The 25,758-nt window shown below is 45.3% G+C and overlaps 1 protein-coding gene across 2 annotated transcripts; it reads left to right on the forward strand.

Moving 5' to 3' along the window:
- Nucleotides 1–15,328, forward strand: LOC311110937 (uncharacterized protein). Of its 2 annotated transcripts, XM_084153583.1 has the most exons (4): nucleotides 7–43; nucleotides 4,864–4,961; nucleotides 9,597–9,773; nucleotides 10,273–10,816. In XM_084153583.1, exons 1-4 carry the CDS (start codon nucleotides 12–14, stop codon nucleotides 10,293–10,295), a joined length of 330 nt encoding a protein of 109 aa, XP_084009709.1. In that variant the 5' UTR covers nucleotides 7–11; the 3' UTR covers nucleotides 10,296–10,816. The 2 variants fall into 2 exon arrangements, 1 of the variants encoding a protein (XP_084009709.1); XR_014610738.1 differs by lacking the exons at nucleotides 9,597–9,773; nucleotides 10,273–10,816 and adding an exon at nucleotides 14,943–15,328 and having other exon boundaries at nucleotides 1–43.
- Nucleotides 15,329–25,758: the final 10,430 nt, after the last annotated feature.

A 25,758-nucleotide genomic window follows, 5' to 3' on the forward strand; every position in this document is an offset into this window, starting at 1 on the left:
TACTTGACACCATGAACCAGGGAGAGGTGGGAAAGATCTCCAGGTCTGTATAAAGATACTGTATGTATGATACCTCACAAAATGACTCCATAACAAACTTGTGTGTCCAACAACCTATACATTTACAGTTGAAGTCGGAAGTTTACATACACTTAGGTTGGAGTCATTAAAACTAGTTTTTTGACCACTCCACAAATTTCTTATTAACAAACTATCGTTTTGGCAAGTCGGTTAGGACATCTACTTTGTGCATGACACAAGTAATTATTCCAACAATTGTTTACAGACAGATTATTTCACTTATAATTCACTGAAGTTTACATACACTAAGTTGACTGTGCCTTTAAACAGCCTGGAAAATTCCAGAAAATGATGTCATGGCTTTAGAAGCTCCTGATAAGCTAATTGACATCATTTGAGTCAATTGGAGGTGTACCTGTGGATGTATTTCAAGGCCTACCTTCAAACTCAGTGCCTCTTTGCTTGACACCATGGGAAAATCAAAAGAAATCAGCCAAGACCTCATAGAAATAATTGTAGACCTCCATAAGTCTGGTTCATCCTGTATATACACCATGGGACCACGCAGCCGTCATACCGCTCAGGAAGGAGACGCGTTCTGTCTCCTAGAGATGAACGTATTTTGGTGCGAAAAGTGAAAATCTATCCCAGAACAACAGCAAAGGACCTTGTGAAGATGCTGGAGGAAACAGGTACAAAAGTATCTATATCCACAGTAAACCGAGTCCTATATTGACATAACCTGAAAGGCCGCTCGGCAAGGAAGAAGCCACTGCTCCAAAACCTCCATAAAAAAGCCAGACTACGGTTTGCAACTGCACATGGGGACAAATATCGTAATTTTTGGAGAAATGTCCTCTGGTCTGATTAAACAGAAATATAACTGTTTGGCTATAATGACCATTGTTATGTTTGGAGGAAAAAGGGGAGATCTTGCAAGCCGAAGAACACCATCCCAACCGTGAAGCACGGGGGTGGCAGAATCATGCTGTGGGGGTGCTTTGCTGCAGGAGGGACTGGTGCACTTCACAAAATAGATGGCATCATGAGGAAGGAAAATTATGTGGATATATTGAAGCAACATCTCAAGACATCAGTCAGGAAGTTAAAGCTTGGTCGCAAATGGGTCTTCCAAATGGACAATGACCCCAAGCATACTTCCAAAGTTGTGGCAAAATGGCTTAAGCACAACAAAGTCAAGGTATTGGAGTGGCCATCACAAAGCCCTGACCTAATCCTATAGAAAATTTGTGGGCAGAACTGAAAAAGCGTGTGTGAGCAAGGAGGCCTACAAACCTGACTCAGTTACACCAGCTCTGTCAGGAGGAATGGGCCAAAATTCACCCAACTTATTGTGGGAAGCTTGTTGAAGGCTATCCGAAACGTTTGACCCAAGTTAAACAATTTAAAGGCAATGCTACCAAATACTAATTGAGTGTATGTAAACTTCTGACCCACTGGGAATGTGATGAAAGAAGTAAAAGCTGAAATAAATCATTCTCTCTACAATTATTCTAACATTTCACATTCTTAAAATAAAGTGGTGATCCTAACTGACCTAAAACAGGGAATTTTTACTAGGATTAAATGTCAGCAATTGTGAAAAACTGAGTTTAAATGTATTTGGCTAAGGTGTTGTCACGATCGTTGAACGGAGTAGACCAAGGCGCAGCGTGATGAGCGAACATACTTTATTATCAAAAGTGATAACACAAACAAAACAATAAACGATAACGTGATGTCCTAGGTTAAACACAACCAACACGGAACAAACCATAAGGAACAAGATCCCACAACTACTGTGGGAAAACAGCCTGTTTAAATGTGGTTCCCAATCAGAGACAACCAGCAACAGCTGACACTCGTTGCCTCTGATTGAGAACCACACTGGCCAACATAGAAATGAAACAACTAGAACTAAAACACAGAACACAAACACATAGAATCTACACACCCTGGCTCAACATATAGAGTCCCCAGAGCCAGGGTGTGACAGTACCCCCCCCCCAAAGGCGCGGACTGCGACCGCGCCTCAACATAAACCAAACAGGGGAGGGCTGGGTGGGCATTCCTCCTCGGAGGCGGTTCCGGCTCCGGGCTTGCCCACCACCCTCCAATAATCCCCCCGTAGCGCCCCTGGTCCGGTCTGGCCCCGCTGGCTGGAGCTGGACTGGACATCGTAGGAGCGGATTGCTTAAGCTCCGGTGTGGAGCAGCTGACCGGTACCTGACCAGGCACCGGTGACCCAGGCACGGGTTGTGCCGGACTGACGACGCACACCCCTGGCTTGGTGCGTGGAGCAGGAACGGGCCGGACCGGGCTGACGATGCGCACCCCTGGCTTGGTGCGTGGAGCAGCAACGGGCCGGACCGGGCTGACGATGCGCACCCCTGGCTTGGTGCGTGGAGCAGGAACGGGCCGGACCGGGCTGAGGATGCGCACCCCTGGCTTGGTGCGTGGAGCAGCTACGGGCCGGACCGGGCTGACGATGCGCACCCCTGGCTTGGTGCGTGGAGCCGGAACGGGCCGTACCGGGCTGACGATGCGCACCCCTGGCTTGGTGCGTGGAGCAGGAACGGGCCGGACCGGGCTGACGATGCGCACCCCTGGCTTGGTGCGTGGAGCAGCAACGGGCCGGACCGGGCTGACGATGCGCACCCCTGGCTTGGTGCGTGGAGCAGGAACGGGCCTTACCGGGCTGACGACTCGCACCCCTGGCTTGGTGCGTGGAGCAGGAACGGGCCTTACCGGGCTGACGACTCGCACCCCTGGCTTGGTGCGAGTGGCAGGAACAGGCCGGGCCGGGCTGGCGACGCGCACCGTAGGCTTGGTGCGAGTGGCAGGAACAGGCCGGGCCGGGCTGGCGACGCGCACCGTAGGCTTGGTGCGAGTGGCAGGAACAGGCCGGGCCGGGCTGGCGACGCGCACCGTAGGCTTGGTGCGAGTGGCAGGAACAGGCCGGGCCGGGCTGGCGACGCGCACCGTAGGCTTGGTGCGAGTGGCAGGAACAGGCCGGGCCGGGCTGGCGACGCGCACCATTAGCTTGGTGCGGGGAGCAGGAACAGGCCGGGCCGGGCTGGAGACGCGCACCATTAGCTTGGTGCGGGGAGCAGGAACAGGCCGGGCTGGGCTGGCGATGCGCACCGTAGGCTTGGTGCGAAGGGCAGGAACAGGCCGGGCCGGGCTGGCGACGCACACCGTAGGCTTGGTGCGAGTGGCAGGAACAGGCCGGGCCGGGCTGGCGACGCACACCGTAGGCTTGGTGCGAGTGGCAGGAACAGGCCTGGCCGGGCTGGCGACGCGCACCGTAGGCTTGGTGCGAGTGGCAGGAACAGGCCGGGCTGGGCTGGCGATGCGCACCGGAGGCTTGGTGCGAGGAGCAGGAACAGGCCGGGCCGGGCTGTGGAGACGAATAGGAGGCCTGGAGTGAAGAGCTGCCACAACCCGTCCTGGCTGAATGCCTACCTTCACACACTCTGTGTGAGGCATCAGCACAGGACGTACAGGGCTGTGTACCCGTACTGGCATAACAGCACGTGACACTGGCGCAGGATATCCGGGACCGAGGAGAGGCACTGGAGGCCACGAGCGCTGAGCCGGCACACTCCGTCCTGGCTGCATGACCACCTTCGCACGACACGTGCGGGGTGCTCGCACAGGACGTACCGGACTATGCCGGACCACTCGTGGCACAGTACGCAGCTCCGCATACCCCGGAACCTGCCCAGTCTCATGCTGCCATGCCTGAGTACGGGGAGTTGGCTCTGCTCTCCATCCAGGCTCCGCCAACCTGCCTTCTGGCCCCCCAAACCCGGTGGCCTCCTCTCCTAATCTCCCATTTCGCCCTGTGGCAGCCTCCTGCTGCCCAGTCGCCCATGCCGTGTGCCCCCCCTAAACATTTTCTGGGGTTGCCTCTCGTCCGTCCGACGACGACACTGTTGACGCCGTTGCTCCTCTCTCGCCAGGGCCTTAACCTTAGCCCATGGCCCTCTTCCCCCGAGCATGTCCTCCCAGGACCACAATTGGCCCACCTGGGCCATCGCCAACCTCTCCAGCTCCTTACCCGGCGCTTCCTCCCATGTCCAGGCTGCCTGCTCCTGGACACGCTGCTTGGTCCTGGTATGGTGGGATCTTCTGTCACGATCGTTGAACGGAGTAGACCAAGGCGCAGCGTGATGAGCGAACATACTTTATTATCAAAAGTGATAACACGAACAAAACAATAAACGATAACGTGATGTCCTAGGTTAAACACAACCAACACGGAACAAACCATAAGGAACAAGATCCCACAACTACTGTGGGAAAACAGCCTGTTTAAATGTGGTTCCCAATCAGAGACAACCAGCAACAGCTGACCCTTGTTGCCTCTGATTGAGAACCACACTGGCCAACATAGAAATGAAACAACTAGAACTAAAACACAGAACACAAACACATAGAATCTACACACCCTGGCTCAACATATAGAGTCCCCAGAGCCAGGGTGTGACAGGTGTATGTAAACTTCCGACTTCAACTGTACATGGTAGTTACATTATGTAGGTACAGAGTGATTGCAGCGGACAGGAGTCGGTACATGGTTGCTCATGGTCTCTTGATAAGGTAGCCCCCCTGCCTGCGACTTCAAAATCAGTGTCAAGAAAGAATTTCCTCTTGGTCTAATGGTCAAGATGTTGGTTACTCCCGTGGGAGATCCCATCCGTGACATAATTATAATAATTTTACTTAATACTAAGTATGAGAATATTATCATATTAACCATGTTAATCATATTAACCATGTTAACCTGACAGATTAAGACGTGTGTCTTGTCTTCTTTGTTGGTGTGATGCTGATTAGAAGGAAGAGGAGAGCCATCAAGATGATGATTACCATTGTGGTGCTATTCACTGTGTGCTGGGCCCCATTCCACACCGTCCACATGCTCTCTGAGTACAGTAAGTCTGTCTGACTAGCCAATAGCCATAACACACTTCTCTCCTTTAAATCCTTCAGTTGATCTGAAAGTTGATTTAAATTATGGCTTCATATGATTGGAAGTGAGACCCAGAGATGGATGTCCCAGGGAGAATGGAGAGGCTGCTTTGCGTCCTATTGTTAGGTTATTGCTGTTATGAAGAAAAAAAACATAATGGGGAGACTGGAAATAAGTTATTAAGACAAATGTTGGAGGGGGGTTTGGGGGGTTCTACTAAGCTAACATGAAATTGTTTTAAGATGTTCATACCATGGATCATGGAATTGTTTTAAGATGGTCATACCATGGTGTCACGCCCTGGCTCTGGGGACTCTAGTATGTTGAGCCAGGGTGTGAGTTTTCATGTGTGTTGGTTCTAGTTGTTGTATATCTATGTTGGCCAGGGTGGCTCCCAATCGGAGACGGCTGTAGCTTGTTGTCTCTGATTGGGAGTCATACTTAGGTAGCCGTTAGGCATTCATTCATTGTGGTTTCTTGTTCCGTGTTGGTTTGTGTATGTAACCAGGGACGTCACGTTTTCGTTTTGATCGTGTGATCATTATATAAATAAATATGTTCGCATTCAACGCTGCGCCTTGGTCCTCCTCTCTCACCGACGATCGTGACAGAAGAAACCACCAAGACTGGACCAAGCAGCGTGTCCAGGAGCCATCGCCAGGGAGATCTCTAGCAGATCTCCTTCGCCTCCTCGACTGGGTCAAGCCGGGTGAGGAAGAGAAGGGCTTGACATGGAAGCAGAAGGGCGAGAGGCTGGCGAGGGACATGGAGACCTGGTCCACGGGTAGGAGAGACGCCCAGAACATTTTTAGGGGGTGGCTAACGCCGTGGACGACGGGCCAGCAGGAGACCGCGGCAGAGCGGCCCAGCGGGTTGGCAGAGGAGGCCGCCAGGTTATGGGGGCCACTGGTCGAAGAGGGGATGGAAGGTGTAGAGGCACGGCGAGAGGTACTGGGGTGTGTTACCAGTCCGGTCCGGCCCATTCCAGATCCCTGCGTAGGACCAGTGGTGTGTGTCCCCAGTACGGTCCGGCCTGTTCCTGCTCCCCGTACCAGGCCAATGGTGTGCGTCGTCAGCCCGGCTCGGCCCGTTCCTGCTCCCCGCACCAAGTCAGTGGTGCGCTTCGTCAGCCCGGCTCGGCCCGTTCCTGCTCCCCGCACCAAGTCAGTGGTGCACTTCGTCAGCCCGGCTCGGCCTGTTCCTGCTCCTCGCACCAAGTCAGTGGTGCGCTTCGTCAGCCTGGCTCGGCCCGTTCCTGCTCCCCGCACCAAGTCAGTGGTGCGCTTCGTCAGCCCGGCTCGGCCCGTTCCTGCTCCCCGCACCAAGTCAGTGGTGCGCTTCGTCAGCCAGGCTCGGCCCGTTCCTGCTCCCCGCACCAAGTCAGTGGTGCGCTTCGTCAGCCCGGCTCGGCCCGTTCCTGCTCCCCGCACCAAGTCAGTGGTGCGCTTCGTCAGCCCGGCTCGGCCCGTTCCTGCTCCCCGCACCAAGTCAGTGGTGCATTTCGTCAGCCCGGTTCGGCCCGCTCCTGCTCCCCGCACCAAGCCAGTGGTGTGCGTCGTCAGTCCGGCACAGCCCGTGCCTGTTCCACTGGTGCCTGGTTCAGCACGGGTCAGCTGCTTCACGCCGGAGCTAGAGCAATCCGCTCCACCAGTGTGCAGTCCAGCTCCGGTCAGCAGGGCCAGACCGGACCAGGGGTACTTTGGGGGGTTAGAGAGCGAGTGGGGATCATGCCCGGAGCCGGATCCGCCGCCAAGGCGGAGTGCCCACCCGGTCCCTCCCCTGTGGTATTTGGTTGGCGCGGTCGGAGTCCGCGCCTTTAGGGGGGGGTACTGTCACGCCCTGGCTCTGGGGACTCTAGTATGTTGAGCCAGGGTGTGAGTTTTCATGTGTGTTGGTTCTAGTTGTTGTATATCTATGTTGGCCAGTCTGGCTCCCAATCGGAGACGGCTGTAGCTCGTTGTCTCTGATTGGGAGTCATACTTAGGTAGCCGTTAGGCATTCATTCATTGTGGTTTCTTGTTCCGTGTTGGTTTGTGTATGTAACCAGGGACGTCACGTTTTCGTTTTGTTGTTTTGATCGTGTGATCATTATATAAATAAATATGTTCGCATTCAACGCTGCGCCTTGGTCCTCCTCTCTCACCAACGATCGTGACACATGGATCATTTAGCTATTTGATTTTGAATTGTAGGACCCCTGTAGGTATACCAAAAAATATGTACAGCTGTGGAAAAAATCAAGAGACCACTGCAATGTTTTTAAAATCAGCATCTCTACATGTATGACAGCCATTCCATTCCAGTGTCTGTTGAATTCCAACACAGGCACACCTCATTCTACTGAATTAGGTACTGATTAGGTGATCACATGAACCAAATCTTATTTAATGAGGAAAAGTATAAAAAAAACACTTCTGTGGTCATCACTATCCTCTTGCAATAGGACCAGCTGGATGGCAAAAACAGTGCTAATAGTACCTCAAAAGTAATATTAATAAAAAAATAACTAATGACCATGCCAAAAGAGTTGAAAAATAATGTTTTGAGTGAGGAAAAGAAGGGATCAATTCTGGCTTTACTGGCAAAGGGATACAGTGAGCGTCAGGTTGCTTCCATCCTTAAAATTTCAAAGACGGCGGTTCATAAGAACAAGGTCAAGCAGCAGACATTGGGGACAACAAAGCTACAGTCCGGCAGAGGGCGAAACGACTCTCTACTGACCGGGATGACCGCCAACTAATTTGAATGTCACTCAACAACCGTAGGATGACATCAAGTGACCTACAAAAAGAATGGCAAATGGCAGCTGGAGTGAAGTGCATGGCGAGGACGGTTCGAAACAGGCTCCTAGGGGCAGGGTTGAAGTCGTGCAAAACTATAAAAAAGCACTTCATCAATGAGAAGAAAAGAAGAGCCAGGCTGAGGTTTGCAAAAGACCATAAGGATTGGACCGTAGAGGACTGGAGTAAGGTCATCTTCTCTGATGAATCCAATTTTCAGCTTTGCCCAACACCTGGTCATCTAATGGTTAGACGGAGACCTGGAGAGGCCTACAAGCCACAGTGTCTCGCACCCACTGTAAAATTTGGTGTAGGATCGGTGATGATCTGGGGGTGCTTCAGCAAGGCTGGAATCGGGCAGATTTGTCTCTGTGAAGGACGCATGAATCAAGCCACGTACAAGGTTGTCCTGGAAGAAAACGTGCTTCGTTTTGCTCTGACATTGTTCCCCAACTCTGAGGATTGGTTTTTCCAGCAGGACAATGCGCCATGCCACACAGCCAGGTCAATCAAGGTGTGGATGGAGGACCATCAGATCAAGAACCTGTCATGGCCAGCCCAATCTCCAGACCTGAACCCCATTGCGCCAGGAGTGGCATAAAGTCACCCAACATCAATGTGAAAGACTGGTGGAGAGCATGCCAAGACGCATGAAAGCTGTGATTGAAGTTTAGGGTTATTCCACCAAATATTGATTTCTGAACTCTTCCTAAGTTAAAACATTACTATTGTGTTGTTTAAAAATGAACATAAACTTATTTTCTTTGCATTATACGAGGTCTGACAACACTGCATCTCTTTTGATATTTTGACCAATTGTCATTTTCTGCAAATAAATGCTCTAAATGACAATATTTTTATTTGGAATTTGGGAGAAATGTTGTCAGTAGATTATAGAATAAAACAAAAATGTTATTTTTACCCAAACACATACCTATAAATAGTAAAACCAGAGAAACTGATACTTTTGCAGTGGTCTCTTAATTTTTTCTGCAGCTGTATATATATTTGATGAAATATCGAATTTGGCCTTTACTACTATAGCCCATAGAAACGCACTGAATAACACAATCATAAATGGCAAAACAAGCTTTCAAAAAATAAATGATAAAGAATAAGGTTTTGAAGTGTCTGTCCTCTATCTAGGAGATATAAGAAGGCTAAGGAAATATGTATATATTTAGGGACCTCCTTTTTAGGTTGGCACAAAACTGCTTCCATACTTCCATTAATTTTTTTAACCGGTACCGGGTTACCTTCAGACGAGTCCTGTGACACTTGCGGGAGTCATAGAGCAAAACGGAGTCTCGTCTTTCCATAGAGTGGTCATATTAGTTTGTAACCCAAACGGTTCGGACGCTACAGACATAAATTGGCACATCCGCGGTACCAACTTCAGACGAGTCCTGTGGGGCTTGTGGGGGACATAGAGAAAAACTGAGAACACCATCGTGTTTGTGAGTGTCTCATCTTTCCATAGTGTGGTCACACCGTTCAGACGCTACAGACGTTTTCGTGAGAAGACACATTTTCGGGATGTCTCCTGGTCTGACAAACAGCACTGTAGCTCTGCCACATTCCACCGAAGATGCGGATGGCTGACATGGTATCCACGAGATCATCTGACTCTGGGGAAGTAGATAAAGGACCTCAGTGCCAAAATTCCGAAGTATCCCTTTAAACAGATGGATATAGATTTTTTTATTATGTTAATTAGATTGACACACGGGTGTGTCAATCGACTCTTAAGGATTAAGTACCACATTATCTAACCAATCCCACCTAATTAAATCCCACGTTATCATTCCAATCCTCAGATTACCTGAACGAGCGGTTCCATCTAGCGCTCCAACTCCTTCAACAACCCCATCGTCTACGCCTTCATGAACGAGAACTTCCAGAAGAACTGTGTGTCCACCTCTCCCAGTGCTGCCGACGGCACCAGAAGATCCAAACTACATGTCCGTTTTACCCGACCGAGGGACAGACAAGAGGTATTGAGAATGGTGCCTCACAGCTAAACACAGCTTTGTCCTATGCAGAGGAGAAGATCTCGTTTGTGATGTGTGAGCCACAGACATGAGTGGAAGGCAGATGTAGATGGGCCTAGATTAGATTTGAGACTTCTATTCCTTAATTGTGGTCCTGCATGGCTCAGTTGGTAGAGCATGGCGCTTGCACCGCCAGGGTTGTGGGTTCGATTCCCGGGGCCACCCATTGGTAGAATCTATGCATGCATGACTGTAAGTCACTTTGGATAAAAGAGTCTGCTAAATGGCATATATTTATATATTATTAAAAGTGAGTTTGCAATTGGATCATGTGGTTGACAATCCTGCTTAAATAAATAAATAAAATGACCAGTCATGCACACCTTACTTTTAAAGGACACCTCACCTTGTAGGACCAAACATCAGTGTATAGATTTTTTCTGGATTAGATTTGTATCTGAAAAATAATGGATATGATCATTCTTCTCCTGTGTGACCTTAGACATGAGACTCTGGATGTCATAAATTCAGCTGAGGCTGCCCCTCCTCCTTGCTCGGGCAGGCTTCGGCGTTCGTCGTCACCGGAGTACTAGCTGCCACCGATCTATGTTTCTGTGTTCCACTTGTTTTGTCTTGATTGCACACACCTGATTCCCATCACGTTAATTTGTTTCCCTATTTTACCCTCTGGTTTCCTCATGGTGTTGTGTGTGATTGTTTGTTGTTTTGCTGTCTTTCTTGTGAGCTGGTATTTTCTTCCTTGCGTGGAAGATATTCTCTGTTACTTTTGTTAAGTAAAGTACGTCGTTTACTAAGTTCTGTGTCCTGCGCCTGACTCTGTCCTACCGCTACCCACTGACGCATGACACTGGACTCTGGAGAGAGAATATGTGGCATCAATCATCCATATTTTATTTATCTACCTTATTTTTCCTCCACTTAGTCTGGTTTTATAGCACTCCCTTTGAAAACTGACTATAGGTAGGGTATTGGTATCCTCCAGAGTTATGTATAATTTGTGATGTTTGTGCATACATTGTTGTGGCATTAAATAAAACTGTGCTGTGACTGGGTTTTTTCAATTCTCTTTGACAACAGATGAAGGCTGAAGAATGTGTCATGCAGGGGCAGCTAGTGAAATCACTGCAACCCTAAACAAAGAGTTGCAGTCAGCTTTAGAATGGGTTGCCAGTAATAAACTGGTCCTGAACATCTCTAAAATTAAGAGCATTGTATTATGTAAAAGCATTCCCTAAATTCTAGACCTCAGCTGAATCTGGTAATGAATGGTGTGGCTGTTGAACAAGATGAGGAGACTAAATTACTTGGTGTTACGATAGATTGTAAACTGTCATGGTCAAAACATATTAATTCAGTGGTTGTAAAGATGGGGAGAGGTCTGTCTGTGATAAAGAGATGGTCTGCTTTTTTGACACCACACTCCACAAAGCAAGTCCTGCAGGCTCTAGTTTTATCTGATCTTGATTATTGTCCAGTCATACAGTGGGGGAAAAAAGTATTTAGTCAGCCACCAATTGTGCAAGTTCTCCCACTTAAAAAGATGAGAGAGGCCTGTAATTTTCATCATAGGTACAAGTCAACTATGACAGACAAATTGAGGGAATAAAATCCAGAAAATCACATTGTAGGATTTTTAATGAATTTATTTGCTAATTATGGTGGAAAATAAGTATTTGATCACCTACAAACAAGCAAGATTTCTGGCTCTCACAGACCTGTAACTTCTTCTTTAAGAGGCTCCTCTGTCCTCCACTCGTTACCTGTATTAATGGCACCTGTTTGAACTTGTTATCAGTATAAAAGACACCTGTCCACAACCTCAAACAGTCACACTCCAAACTCCACTATGGCCAAGACCAAAGAGCTGTCAAAGGACACCAGAAACAAAATTGTAGACCTGCACCAGGCTGGGAAGACTGAATCTGCAATAGGTAAGCAGCTTGGTTTGAAGAAATCAACGGTGGGAGCAATTATTAGGAAATGGAAGACATACAAGACCACTGATAATCTCCCTCGATCTGGGGCTCCACGCAAGATCTCACCCCGTGGGGTCAAAATGATCACAAGAACGGTGAGCAAAAATCCCAGAACCACACGCGGGGACCTAGTGAATGACCTGCAGAGAGCTGGGACCAAAGTAACAAAGCCTACCATCAGTAACACACTACGCCGCCAGGGATTCAAATCCTGCAGTGCCAGACGTGTCCCCCTGCTTAAGCCAGTACATGTCCAGGCCCGTCTGAAGTTTGCTAGAGTGCATTTGGATGATCCAGAAGAGGATTGGGATAATGTCATATGGTCAGATGAAACCAAAATATAACTTTTTGGTAAAAACTCAACTTGTCGTGTTTGGAGGACAAAGAATGCTGAGTTGCATCCAAAGAACACCATACCTACTGTGAAGCATGGGGGTGGAAACATCATGCTTTGGGGCTGTTTTTCTGCAAAGGGACCAGGACGACTGATCTGTGTAAAGGAAAGAATGAATGGGGCCATGTATCGTGAGATTTTGAGTGAAAACCTCCTTCCATCAGCAAGGGCATTGAAGATGAAACGTGGCTGGGTCTTTCAGCATGACAATGATCCCAAACACACCGCCCGGGCAACGAAGGAGTGGCTTCGTAAGAAGCATTTCAAGGTCCTGGAGTGGTCTAGCCAGTCTCCAGATCTCAACCCCATAGAAAATCTTTGGAGGGAGTTGAAAGTCCGTGTTGCCCAGCGACAGCCCCAAAACATCACTGCTCTAGAGGAGATCTGCATGGAGGAATGGGCCAAAATACCAGCAACAGTGTGTGAAAACCTTGTGAAGACTTACAGAAAACGTTTGACCTGTGTCATTGCCAACAAAGGGTATATAACAAAGTATTGAGAAACTTGTGTTATTGACCAAATACTTATTTTCCACCATAATTTGCAAATAAATTCATTAAAAATCCTACAATGTGATTTTCTGGAGAAAAAAAAATCTCATTTTGTCTGTCATAGTTGACGTGTACCTATGATGAAAATTACAGGCCTCTCTCATCTTTTTAAGTGGGAGAACTTGCACAATTGGTGGCTGACTAAATACTTTTTTCCCCCACTGTATGGTGTAGTGCTGCAAAGAAGGACCTAGTTAAGTTGCAGCTGTCCCAGAACAGAGCAGCACATGTTGCTCTTCCTTGTAATGAGAGGGCTAATATCAATACTATGCATAACAGTCTTTCTTGGCTATGAGTTGAGGAAAAACTGACTGCATCATTTTTTGTTTTTATAAGAAACAATGTGTTGGAAATTCCAAATTGTTTGCAGTCAACTTGCACACAGCACTGACACACACACTTACCCCACCAGACATGCCACCAAGGGTATTTTCATAGTCCCCAGGTACAAACAAATTCAAGGAAACATACATTATTATTCAGAGCCATAATTGCATGGAACTCCCTTCCATCTCATATAGCGCAAGTGGTTTCAAAAAACGAATAAAGCAACACCTCACGGCACAACGCCTCTCCCCCATGTGACCTACTCTTTTGTGTGTAAGTACTGACATGTATGTGTAACTGATTGATGCAGACATGCACACTTCATGTTATTTTTTTTTAATGTAACAGAACAAAAATATAAACGCAACATGAAAAGTGTTGGTCCAATGTTTCATGAGCTGAAATAAAAGATCCCAGAAATGTTCCATATGCAGAAAAAGCTTATATCTCTCAAATGTTGTACATCAATTTGTTTATATCCCTGTTAGTGAGCTTTTCTCCTTTGCCAAGATAATCCATCCACCTGACAGATGTGGCATATCAAGAAGCTGAGTAAACAGAATTATCATTACACAAGTGCACCTTGTGCTGGGGACAATAAAAGGCCACTCTAAAATGTGCAGTTTGTCACGCAACACAATGCCACAAGATGTCTCAAGTGTTGTCTGTAATAAAACCCTTTTGTGGGGAACAACTCATAATGATTGGCTGGGCCTGGCTCCCCATTGGGTTGGCCTGGCTACCAAGTGAGTGGGCCTATGCCCTCCCATGCCCACCCATGGCTGCGTCATAGATTAGGGCCTAATGAATTTATTTAAATTGACTGATTTCCTTCTATGAACTGTAACTCAGTCAAATCTTTGAAGTTGTTGCATGTTGTTTTTATATTTTTGTTCAGTATATGTCAATTGTAAAGTATTTTGTATTTTTTGTTATGTGTCGGACCCCAGTAAGACTAGCTGTCGCAATTGGTGTCGGCTAATGGGGACTCTAATAAATCTAATCAAAAACATCATGCACCCATTATTTTAGAGGGCGCACAAAGTACGTGAGAATGGAGGGTGGGTGGTATTTGGAGAAATTAGCATTTTCTAAAAACCTGAAACAGCTTTTTCCTGCAATCTAGAGCCATAATCGTTATGCCTAATTCTATTATCTAAGCATACATCTTTACCTGTTCAATTGTGATATAAAAATGTAAATATATACAGGTTAAAAGTAATGACTAAATGTTCCACCCTTAAATATAGTTGTGAAATGTTCTTGTTTTAAGTGATTAGTACTTTCTTAGTAGTGACTAATTATTATACTCCGAAACTGTGTGAGATGTGTTAGAATCTACTACCTGGTAATGTGTGAGTGTAGGACCAGTAAAGATTATGACATTGTGTTACTATTTAGCAATGTGAGTAGGAGTTAGACCGGACGGCGAAGAAGAAGGGGAACTGTTAAACATGGTGCAGAATATTGTGAGAACGGCGATAACTGAGGAATTTAGGGAGGAGAGAGACTATGATAAGAAAATGTATGTGTGTAAATGTGTATATGTGTGTGTATATGTGTGTGTATGCATGTGTGTGTGTGTGTATGCATGTGTGTGTGTATGTATGTGTGTATGTGTGTGTGTGTGTGTGTGTGTGTGAACTGATGGTCAGGAGAGCAGTTTTAAAGTGGAAAACTACAGCCTGTCTACAGAGGGGAGGGATTTTCATATGGCGTGTGCGTATAGAAATATTGTACGACCATTTTGTGGCAGAATTCTCAATGAATAAACATCTCTGACTATGCAGACCAGGACTCTGTCCGTTTCTTGATCCTTTTGGGAGACGCACAGAGACACTGAAATAGTTTGTTAAATAATTCTCATAACAGCTTGATCCAATACCTGCCTCTGTCATTCCAGGTAACTCTGAAAACCGTCGACGGGCGAATGATACATTCGTAAATAGAAAGTCCTGCCCTTTGACATTAAGGGTTAAGACAGGCCAGAGGACACCTGATTAATGACAGAGATGGTGACGGAATCCAAACCTACATTGAATCTAGGCTGCAAGGATAAGGTCAGTAGTCTTTATTCATTACTTGGTGAAATTGATTTGAGAACTTGCTAAAATATTGACTGAGGGTAACGTCATAATTTAAAGTAGCAAATTGATCAATGCGTAGCCATTTTAAGTGAAATGTTGGTGGGTCCGTAACGATTCACGGTAATAGGCCATTACCAAATGAAACTACCCGGTGTTGAAATAGAGGATAGTGAGACTGTCAGCCAGTACTTAGAGAGGGTCATACAGTGAGGGAAAAAAGTATTTGATCCCCTGCTGATTTTGTACATTTGCCCACTGACAAAGACATGATCAGTCTATAATGTTAATGGTAGGTGTATTTGAACAGTGAGAGACAGAATAACAACAACAAAATCCAGAAAAACACATGTCAAAAATGTTATAAATTTATTTGCATTTTAATGAGGGAAATAAATATTTGACCCCTCTGCAAAACATGACTTAGTACTTGGTGGAAAAACCCTTGTTGGCAATCACAGAGGTCAGACATTTCTTGTAGTTGGCCACCAGGTTTGCACACATCTCAGGAGGGATTTTGTTCCACTCCTCTTTGCAGATCTTCTCCAAGTCATTAAGGTTTCGAGGCTGACGTTTGGCAACTCTAACCTTCAACTCCCTCCACAGATTTTCTATGGGATTAAGGTCTGGAGACTGGCTAGGCCACTCCAGGACCTTAATGTGCTTTTTCTTGAGCCACTCCTTTGTTGCCTTGGCCGTGTGTTTTGGGTCATTGTCATGCTGGAATACCCATCCACAACGCATTTTCAATGCCCTGGCTGAGGGAAGGAGGTTCTCACCCAAGATTTGACGGTACATGGCCCCGTCCATCGTCCCTTTGATGCGGTGAAGTTGTCCTGTCCCCTTAGCAGAAAAACACCCCCAAAGCATAATGTTTCCACCTCCATGTTTGACGGTGGGGATGGTGTTCTTGGGGTCATAGGCAGCATTCCTCCTCCTCCAAACACGGCAAGTTGAGTTGATGCCAAAGAGCTCGATTTTGGTCTCATCTGACCACAATACTTTCACCCAGTTCTCCTCTGAATCATTCAGATGTTCATTGGCAAACTTCAGACAGCCCTGTATATGTGCTTTCTTGAGCAGGGGGACCTTGCGGGCGCTGCAGGATTTCAGTCCTTCACGGCGTAGTGTGTTACCAATTGTTTTCTTGGTGACTATGGTCCCAGCTGCCTTGATATCATTGACAAGATCCTCCCGTGTAGTTCTGGGCTGATTCCTCACCGTTCTCATGATCATTGCAACTCCACGAGGTAAGATCTTGCATGGAGCCCCAGGCCGAGGGAGATTGACAGTTATTTTGTGTTTCTTCCATTTGCGAATAATCGCACCAACTGTTGTCACCTTCTCACCAAGCTGCTTGGCGATGGTCTTGTAGCCCATTCCAGCCTTGTGTAGGTCTACAATCTTGTCCCTGACATCCTTGGAGAGCTCTTTGGTCTTGGCCATGGTGGAGAGTTTGGAATCTGATTGATTGATTGCTTCTGTGGACAGGTGTCTTTTATTCAGGTAACAAACTGAGATTAGGAGCACTCCCTTTAAGTGTGTGCTCCTAATCTCAGCTCGTATAAAAGACACCTGGGAGCCAGAAATCTTTCTGATTGAGAGGGGGTCAAATACTTATTTCCCTCATTAAAATGCAAATCAATTATTAACATTTTTGACATGCGTTTTTCTGGATTTTTGTTGTTGTTATTCTGTCTCTCACTGTTCAAATAAACCTACCATTAAAATTATAGACTGATCATTTCTTTGTCAGTGGGCAAACGTACAAAATCAGCAGGGGATCAAATACTTTTTTCCCTCACTGTAGATGTGTTTAACGCAAACAGTGGCATACCCGAGCCAGACCAGAGACAGGGGAATGATACGCCCTACCATCAGCAATTAAAAATATAGCGTTCCTCAGTTGAATGAGACCAGAGATAAGCAGGACCATTAAAAATACTTTGATAGGGTGGAGAACGGCACAGCAACACTGATTGAGGTTAAACAAGTATGCAGTTTACCAAGAGCAGATTGGGAGAGAAAAAGAGGAGTAAGAGAGACCTTAAGGGAGTGCCAACTCTCGGGGAGATAGTGAGGCCAGAAACAAAGGGGCAGTGTCCTGGAAATCACAGTCTGTTTTGGGTTTTTTCAGTTCTGCTGGGAGTATATTTGATGATGGGGATTTGTGTTGAATGAGAGGCTAGAGACCTCATAAAATAATAATTGGAATAATGATTATATATTAACTTGCTTACCCAAACGTAGACATACGTCATGGGTGAGACATAATTAATATAATATTGTACAAAGCCAATTTAGGGTTTCCATTAAGAAACGTCAATCACTACATTGGATGTTAATACTATGGAGATAAATTCAATATATGCTGGTCAACTACGGCATGTGTTTGGTGTTATTTGTAGCCTACTTAGAAAGGACAGTTACCTATATCTGCTGTATTCTAAACAATGACAGATTGGGGGTTTCATAAGAGGTGGCTATAATTGTCACACCCTGGCTCTGGGACTCTATATGTTGAGCCAGGGTGTGTTCATTCTATGTGTTCTGTTTCTATGTTGGGTGTTTCTAGTTCGTCATTTTCTATGTTTGACTGAGTGACTCCCAATCAGAGGCAACGAGTGTCAGCTGTGTGCTGGTTGTCTCTGATTGGGAGCCATATTTAACTGTCTGTGTTTCACTTTGTGTTTGTGGGTTTTTGTTCCTTGTCGGTCTTTGTCACCGTGGACTTCACGAGTCGTTTATTGTTTTGTGTAGTGTGCTTATTATCACTGACGGTAATAAAGTCAATCATGTTCGCTCAACACGCTGCGTATTGGTCTACTTCTCGTCAAGACGATCGTGACAATAATTTTAGTTGATAACAGAGGTAATTAGATTTGAGAAATGTTGAAAAGTAATGTTAGATGGAAAGTCAGCAATAGAGGATAGAGATTGTACAGGGTTTCCTGTGTGAAAAAAGTAATAGAAATTGGGTGATGAGAAATGTTGAATTGCATTGTTTAAGCAAGAATGGCATTAAATTCATGCTTTCTAGTTATTTGTATGCAAATATGTTATTAGTTTTTGGTGGTGTGTGGATAGAATGTACTAATGCCAGGATTTAGTAAACGAAGCAGAGAGATGTAGTGAGAGCAGTGGAAGGGATACCCCACCCTAAAACGGGGGTACACCAGTTCAGAAGAGATTTGGAAGGGCTGACCACCAGCTTTAAGCTGAATACAGGGGAACTAGAGAGGGCAGTCAGACAGATAGTGTTGAAGGACTGGCTGGCAGTAAGGGGAAACTGGGTTCCCGGAGATTGGAACGTGCCGGTGTTAGAGTGGGAAGAGAAAGGGGCTTATGGAGATAAATTGGCACAACTCTGTGATAATCTGAGAGAATATTATCACAGACATGCCGACTTCTCCAAAGTCCACGAGTGTAAGCAGGGAGACAGTGAGACTATTAGTCAATACCTAGAGAGACTGAGAGATGTGTTCAATGCAAACAGTGGATTTATTAAACAATAGGTTTATAAATTAATAAATTAATGCAACAGGTTTAAATCAGTAGATTACCGGAAGGTGGTTATGGGCTTGTTATTTATAAGAAGGGTGACAGGAACACTATACGGGGAAACAGATATTTCCTATGTTCTTGATTATATTTTACATTTTGGCCATTTGGCAGACTCTCTTATCCGGGGCGACTTACAGTTGGTGAGTGTATATATTTTCATACTGTAAAGAAAGGAACAATCCTACGAGATAATGCCTGGCATAAGGATACATTATTAAATGTATTAAAGTCACCGTTTTGATATGCAGAAATATTGACACATGGGTAAAACAATGTGTCAATAGGGGGGATAGATTAGATGGTAGAGCAGGTTAGGAAACACTTTGTGGCCTATGGTATAACGAATTACAAAATATATATATATATATATATATGTATATTTTAAAGTGTTTGGAAGACCTTACAGAATGCCACAGTTGGCAGGACCAGAACAGGCAGACATAGAACTAGAGAATACACTAGCAGAATACATGAGAAAATTGTTCGTTAACCATACCCGTATGTCTAAGAATTTGTGTCATACAGGAGAATTAAAGGAGAAGGTGACTCATAGTATACAACCTGGAGACTGGGTGTGGATCCAATCGTTCAGGAAAAAGGATTGAAAGCAGCTACGCTGGGAGGGACCATACCAAGTCCTATTGGTAACTGCCTTCGCTATAAGAATAGCTGAGAGAGCCGCTTGGGTCCACGTTACCCACTGCAAAAAGGTGGGCCCACATACCAACACCGTTGAACACACACAGAGTTAAAGAGAAGAACTGAACCACTAGGGTTCGGGGGTAAACTCTGTTAACGAAGAAACCCTACCCCGACCTTTCATCACTGTGGGGTGTTTATAGAGGTGTGGGTATGGGGAAGTACCAGGCAGGTGGGTCAGGGACAGGATTGGGATGGCGGTTTTGGGGATTTTGGGGGACTCTGAGCTGCATCATCATGTTAACCATATTATGGATTAATCCAGGTCAACCTAAACAGGGAAATTATGCACTGATTCGATCTCGTAGAAATACTGAAACCAAGAAAGACTATTGGGGGAATGATTATTTTAATAGTTAAAGTCAGTTTAGGACAAGATGGGGGATTCAAGATACCATTCGACTTCTCCCATGAAGAGATAGGAGGTTTTGGAGGCTTTGGTAAGAAGGGGGCATGTACAAGAAAGTTAGGTCCTAGAAGGTATGGTAAATACATTTGCACTGGGGAACGCTCATGTCCTTGGGCAAAGGTGTTTAAACGTACCTGGGGAACATACTATGAGAATGGAATGGACGCAGTACACCGATGGGGAATTAAACAAACCCATGATGAATGTAAAACGGAACTGGTGATAACGGTAAAGTCAATTATGCAAGATGACAGAGCAAGGAGCTATTGGGTCTGTGTTGATGATGTCGGGGAAAATACATGTGTGAGGCTCATTTTTCAGGAGAGAAATTAATCTTCCACCCCCGAGACAGAACAGCAGGTAGATCTAATGTTATCACCAGAGGTATCAAAAACTAGTCTAACACCCCTTGGAAGGCCCTCAGAAAGAATCCCAAATAGCACTAAACCACCAAGGGTAGAATATTTCCTCTTGCAGGAAATGAACCAAGGAGAAGTAGAAGGAATTTAAAATGAGAACTTCTGGGTAAGGTGGATGAACTACACAGCTAGGGCGTTGGGTCAAACTAATTGTTAGGCCAACCCTTGTAACTGCACCTATGCCTCAGACCATGTTCTCTTGTGTGATAGATTTGGGATCAAACCAAACCCCACCTAATTGTTCTGATATTAAAATAACCACTCTTAAAAAGGATAATACTAAGGCACCCCAATTCACCATGACCCCCGGAGATTATCAATGTTATAGACACCAAAGTAATGTGAATTACAGATCAAATTGGAGAAGGGTTTACAACAACGTTTTTCTGGTTGGTTACGATTGATACAAATGTTTACTGTATTAATTACATCTACAAAGGTTCGTTAATTAGACAAGGGATGCAGTGAAGAGAATCTCAGGCCAACTATCCGCCACCTCACTCATGACCTGATGGAATAGTTTGGCTCTCGATATGCTTTTAGCAGAGAAGGGCGGATTTACAAGATGGTGGGAGGTCATTGTTGTATGTTTATCCCCAACAATACAGCCCCAGATGGTACAGTAACTAGAGCACTGGCAGGTCTCACTGCATTAAGTAAAGAATGGGCTGAGAACTGGGGGGTGAATACATCAATGACTGGTTGGTTTGATAACATGTTTGGTAAATGGAAAACCATAGCAGCCACCATCTTGGTGGCAGCCAGTGTTTATATGGGTATTCTTGTATTATGTGGTTGTTGTCTTGTTCCCTGTGTCCGAGGGTTGGTGAGCAGGGCGTTGGAGAATGCAGTTTCCCAACAGATGGTGAGATACGGCCCAATCCCGGACTCCGACCTAAGGAATGAAGAATATGACCCACCAGGCTTGGTGGAGGACGACGACGATTCAGATAGTTTGAGACTGGATGTTTACCTAGAACTATAAATCTCTAGTTTAAAAGTAATTGTAATGATTTTCTGTGTATTAAAGTGTGGATAATTTAGTCAAAGGGTGGATTGATATAAAAATGTAAATATATACAGGTTAAAAGTAATGACTAAATGTTCCACCCTTAAATATAGTTGTGAAATGTTCTTGTTTTAAGTGATTAGTACTTTCTTAGTAGTGACTAATTATTATACTCCGAAACTGTGTGAGATGTGTTAGAATCTACTACCTGGTAATGTGTGAGTGTAGGACCAGTAAAGATTATGACATTGTGTTACTATTTAGCAATGTGAGTAGGAGTTAGACCGGACGGCGAAGAAGAAGGGGAACTGTTAAACATGGTGCAGAATATTGTGAGAACGGCGATAACTGAGGAATTTAGGGAGGAGAGAGACTATGATAAGAAAATGTATGTGTGTAAATGTGTATATGTGTGTGTACATGTGTATGCATGTGTGTGTGTGTATGCATGTGTGTGTATGTATGTGTGTATGTGTGTGTGTGTGTGTGTGAACTGATGGTCAGGAGAGCAGTTTTAAAGTGGAAAACTACAGCCTGCCTACAGAGGGGAGGGATTTTCATATGACGTGTGCGTATAAAAATATTGTATGACCATTTTGTGGCAGAATTCTCAATGAATAAACATCTCTGACTATGCAGACCGGGACTCTGTCCGTTTCTTGATCCTTTTGGGAGATGCACAGAGACACTGAAATAGTTTGTTGAATAATTCTCATAACAAATTGTCATTTTAATTAATGATGCACATTGATTCTTTAAGACATTTTATGCCTTAGGAGTTTAGTACATCACTGGTATAGTATCATAACCCAACAGTTAAAGCAATTTTAGTATTTTCTAAAGTATAACAACCTTGCCAGCAGGCATGCCAGCTAAGATAGTTAGACAAGCTACTCTAACTTGATCGATAGCCTGAAATGGCTTGGTAGCTAGTTATGAGGTTGGAAGATTGGGAACCTATCTAGCTGGCTAGCTAAAGCCAACTTAATAAAATTGCTAGGTGGCTAGTATTACAGAGAAACAGAAAAATATTTTTGCTTTATTTATTCATCAAGAACTAATCAATAGGCTTCATAACTTCATCAAATTAATTTACAAACATACTGTACCTCCTGCGAGTCCTGCCCATGACCGGTAGCTAAAATCAAATCAAACGCTGTGTGTGTCACTTACATTTACTTCATTTAGCAGACGCTCTTATCCAGAGCGACTTACAGGAGCAATTAGGGTTAAGTGCCTTGCTTAAGGGCACATCAACAGATTTTTCACCTAGTCAGCTCGGGGATTAGAACCAGCGACCTTTCGGTTACTGGCACAACGCTCTTAACCACTAAGCTACCTGCCGCCCACTTGACACTTTCTCTCCTCCTACACTGACAATACTGTCTGCATGCACTAGAGTATCTAGCGCCCTGCCTAGCATATCTTTGCTCAGTGGTGCACCTTGGAAGGAACCACTTACTAAGGAAAAGACAGCTGACAGATATTTTTATAAATAATTATGATAAAACGTGGTCTTAAAAATTAAGTTTAGTAATTACTTTAACATCTGAAAAATGAATACAAAATAAATCAAATACAAATATTTAAAATTACTTTTTACAAAATCTGAGGTGCACTTTTGCCCCCTATGGGCATGACGTCTCTGCATGTCTCTGAAATTCCACTCTCTGGAATGTGATTCTTTGAGGTTTGAATCCATAAAAATATATTAAATAACCCTGTTATTCTGCATTTTATGTCCAGTTTATCCTGCCTTTCAATATGTGAAATCCGTGGTCCTGTGTGGCTCAGTTGGTAAGAACGTGGTCCAAAGGTATCTAGTTCCAATGGTACAGAATATTGAATTCCAATACTTTGTAAACAACAGTGTGGACCATGAGCAGACAGACTTTGTAAACAACAGTGTGGACCATGAGCAGACAGACTTGGTATGTTGGGCTAACACACACTGAATAGTAACACTTTAAGTACTAGCCCTGACCCGCCTTAACAGAGTACATGATGATTTGGCCTATGCTCTGTCATAGGTCAGGGTTCAAGTTGAGGACACATTATTATTTATTTCCATACATTGAATTAACCTCTGCACCCATGAGCCTCCATGAACCATGCTACCTGTGCAAAACAAAGGAGATAATCGTGGACTTCAGCAAACAGCAGAGGGTGCATCCCCCTATCCACATCGACGGGACCGCAGTGGAGAAGGTGGAAAGCTTCAGGTTCCTTGGCGTACACATCACTGACAAACCGAAATGGTCCACCCACACAGACAGTGTGGTGAAGAAGGCGCAACAGAGCCTCTTCAACCTCAGGAGGCTGAAGAAATTTGGCTTGGCACCTAAAACCCTCAAAAACGTTTACAGATGCACAATTGAGAGCATCCTGTTGGGCTGTATCACAGCCTGGTACGGTAAATGCACCGCCCACAACCGCAGGGCTCTCCAGAGGGTGGTGCAGTCTGCCAAACGCATTACCGGGGGCAAACTGTCTCCAGGACACCCGCTCTCCAGGCACCCGATGTCACAGGAAGGCCAAAAAGATCATCAAGGACATCAACCACCCGAGCCACTGCCTGTTCACCCCACTATCATCCAGAAGGCGAGGTCAGTACAGGTGCATCAAAGCTGGGACCGAGAGAATGAAAAACAGCTTCTATCTCAAGGCCATCAGACGGTTAAATAGCCATCACAAGCACATTAGAGGCTGCTGCTGCCTATTGAAATCACTGGCCACTTTAACAAATGGAACACTAGTCACTATAATAATGTTGACATATCTTGCATTACTCATCTCATATGTCTATACTGTATTCCATACTATTCTACTGTATCTTAGTCCATGCCGCTCTGTCATTGCTCCATATATGTATATATTCTTAATTCCATTCCTTACTTATATTTATGTGTATTGGGTATATGTTGTGAAATTGTTAGATATTACTTGTTAGATATAACTGCACTGTCTCAGCTAGAAGCACAAGCATTTCGCTACACCTGCAATAACATCTGCTAAACATGTGTATGTGATAAATAACATTTGATTTGATTTTATTTGATGTGTGAAGTCCCTACAACAGGTGGTTTTATTTGGCTCCCAAAGTTTTTGGAGCAAAATGTTCATTGTTGGACATAAAAGACTGTAAATGTAACAGTGTTGCTTCCGTCCCTCTCCTCGCCCCTACCTGGGCTTGAACCAGGGACCCTCTGCACACATCGACATCAGTCACCCTCGAAGCACCGTTACCCGTCGCTCCACAAAAGCCACGGCCCTTGCAGAGCAAGGGAAACAACTACTTCAAGGTCTCAGAGCGAGTGACGTCACCGATTGAAATGCTACTAGCGCGCATCGCTAACTAGCTAGCCATTTCACACCGGTTACACTCACCCCCCTTTTGACCTCCTCCATTTCCGCAGCAACCAGTGATCCGGGTCAACAGCATCAATGTAACAGTGTTGCTTCCGTCCCTCTCCTCGCCCCTACCTGGGCTCGAACCAGGGACCCTCTGCACACATCGACAACAGTCACCCTCGAAGCACCGTTACCCGTCGCTCCACAAAAGCCACAGCCCTTGCAGAGCAAGGGAAACAACTACTTCAAGGTCTCAGAGCAAGTGACGTCACCGATTGAAATGCTACTAGCGCACACCGCTAACTAGCTAGCCATTTCACACCGGTTACACTCACCCCCCTTTGACCTCCTCCTTTTTCCGCAGCAACCAGTGATCCGGGTCACGGCACCAATGTAACAGTGTTGCTTCCGTCCCTCTCCTCGCCCCTACCTGGGCTTGAACCAGGGACCCTCTGCACACATCGACAACAGTCACCCTTGAAACACCGTTACCCGTCGCTCCACAAAAGCTGCAGCCCTTGCAGAGCAAGGGAAACAACTACTTCAAGGTCTCAGAGCGAGTGATGTCACTGATTGAAATGCTACTAGCGCACACCGCTAACTAGCTAGCCATTTCACACCGGTTACATAAAAACACTAGGAAATCAGCTCCAAGTGATTTTAATTTTGGAAATCTGTTTCCAAGTATTCCCATGCATAATACAGAGACATGTGATCATACACAAATATAAGCAAGGTTTGAAATGATTATGTTTGGGCTTCTTGCGGTCAATTTGCAGTCTACAAATTATTTGTAATTATGTTCCAGCCCATTGACCATCTGCTCAAGAAAAAATCGGCCTGCTGCTGAATCTAGTTGATGATACCTGCCCTACAAACTTGTAGTGAACACTGTGGAAATGTATCTATTTTTATCCATGACCCAAGTCACGCCGCAGTCACGCCCCAGGCTGTCTTTGACGCTACTTGACTGATATCTAGCGGTACAGGTATGAATTGCTCTCTATGATTTCTCTACTTCTCTACTACTGCCGATTTTCATGAATGATGTGAATAAAAATACTAACATGTCGTTCAATAAGAAACAAAAGTATACATTAACATACATTGTTGCGTTAATAAATAATACTGTGGTGGGCTACTTCTGGAAAATAGGCATCAGGGCATGATTGTGTAACTGCTAG

This window comes from Coregonus lavaretus (genome assembly GCF_964263955.1).
Source record: "Coregonus lavaretus genome assembly, chromosome: 36".
Classification (NCBI taxonomy): domain Eukaryota; kingdom Metazoa; phylum Chordata; class Actinopteri; order Salmoniformes; family Salmonidae; genus Coregonus; species Coregonus lavaretus.

What these genes read in the sequence shown, in the direction of transcription:
- LOC311110937 (XM_084153583.1), top strand. Translation starts at nt 12, where the DNA reads ATGAACCAGGGAGAGGTGGGAAAGATCTCCAG. An exon ending in CCACATGCTCTCTGAGTACA is followed by an intron (nt 4,962 to 9,596) that starts GTAAGTCTGTCT and finishes TCCAATCCTCAG; the next exon opens with ATTACCTGAACGAGCGGTTC. An exon ending in GACCGAGGGACAGACAAGAG is followed by an intron (nt 9,774 to 10,272) that starts GTATTGAGAATG and finishes GTGTGACCTTAG; the next exon opens with ACATGAGACTCTGGATGTCA.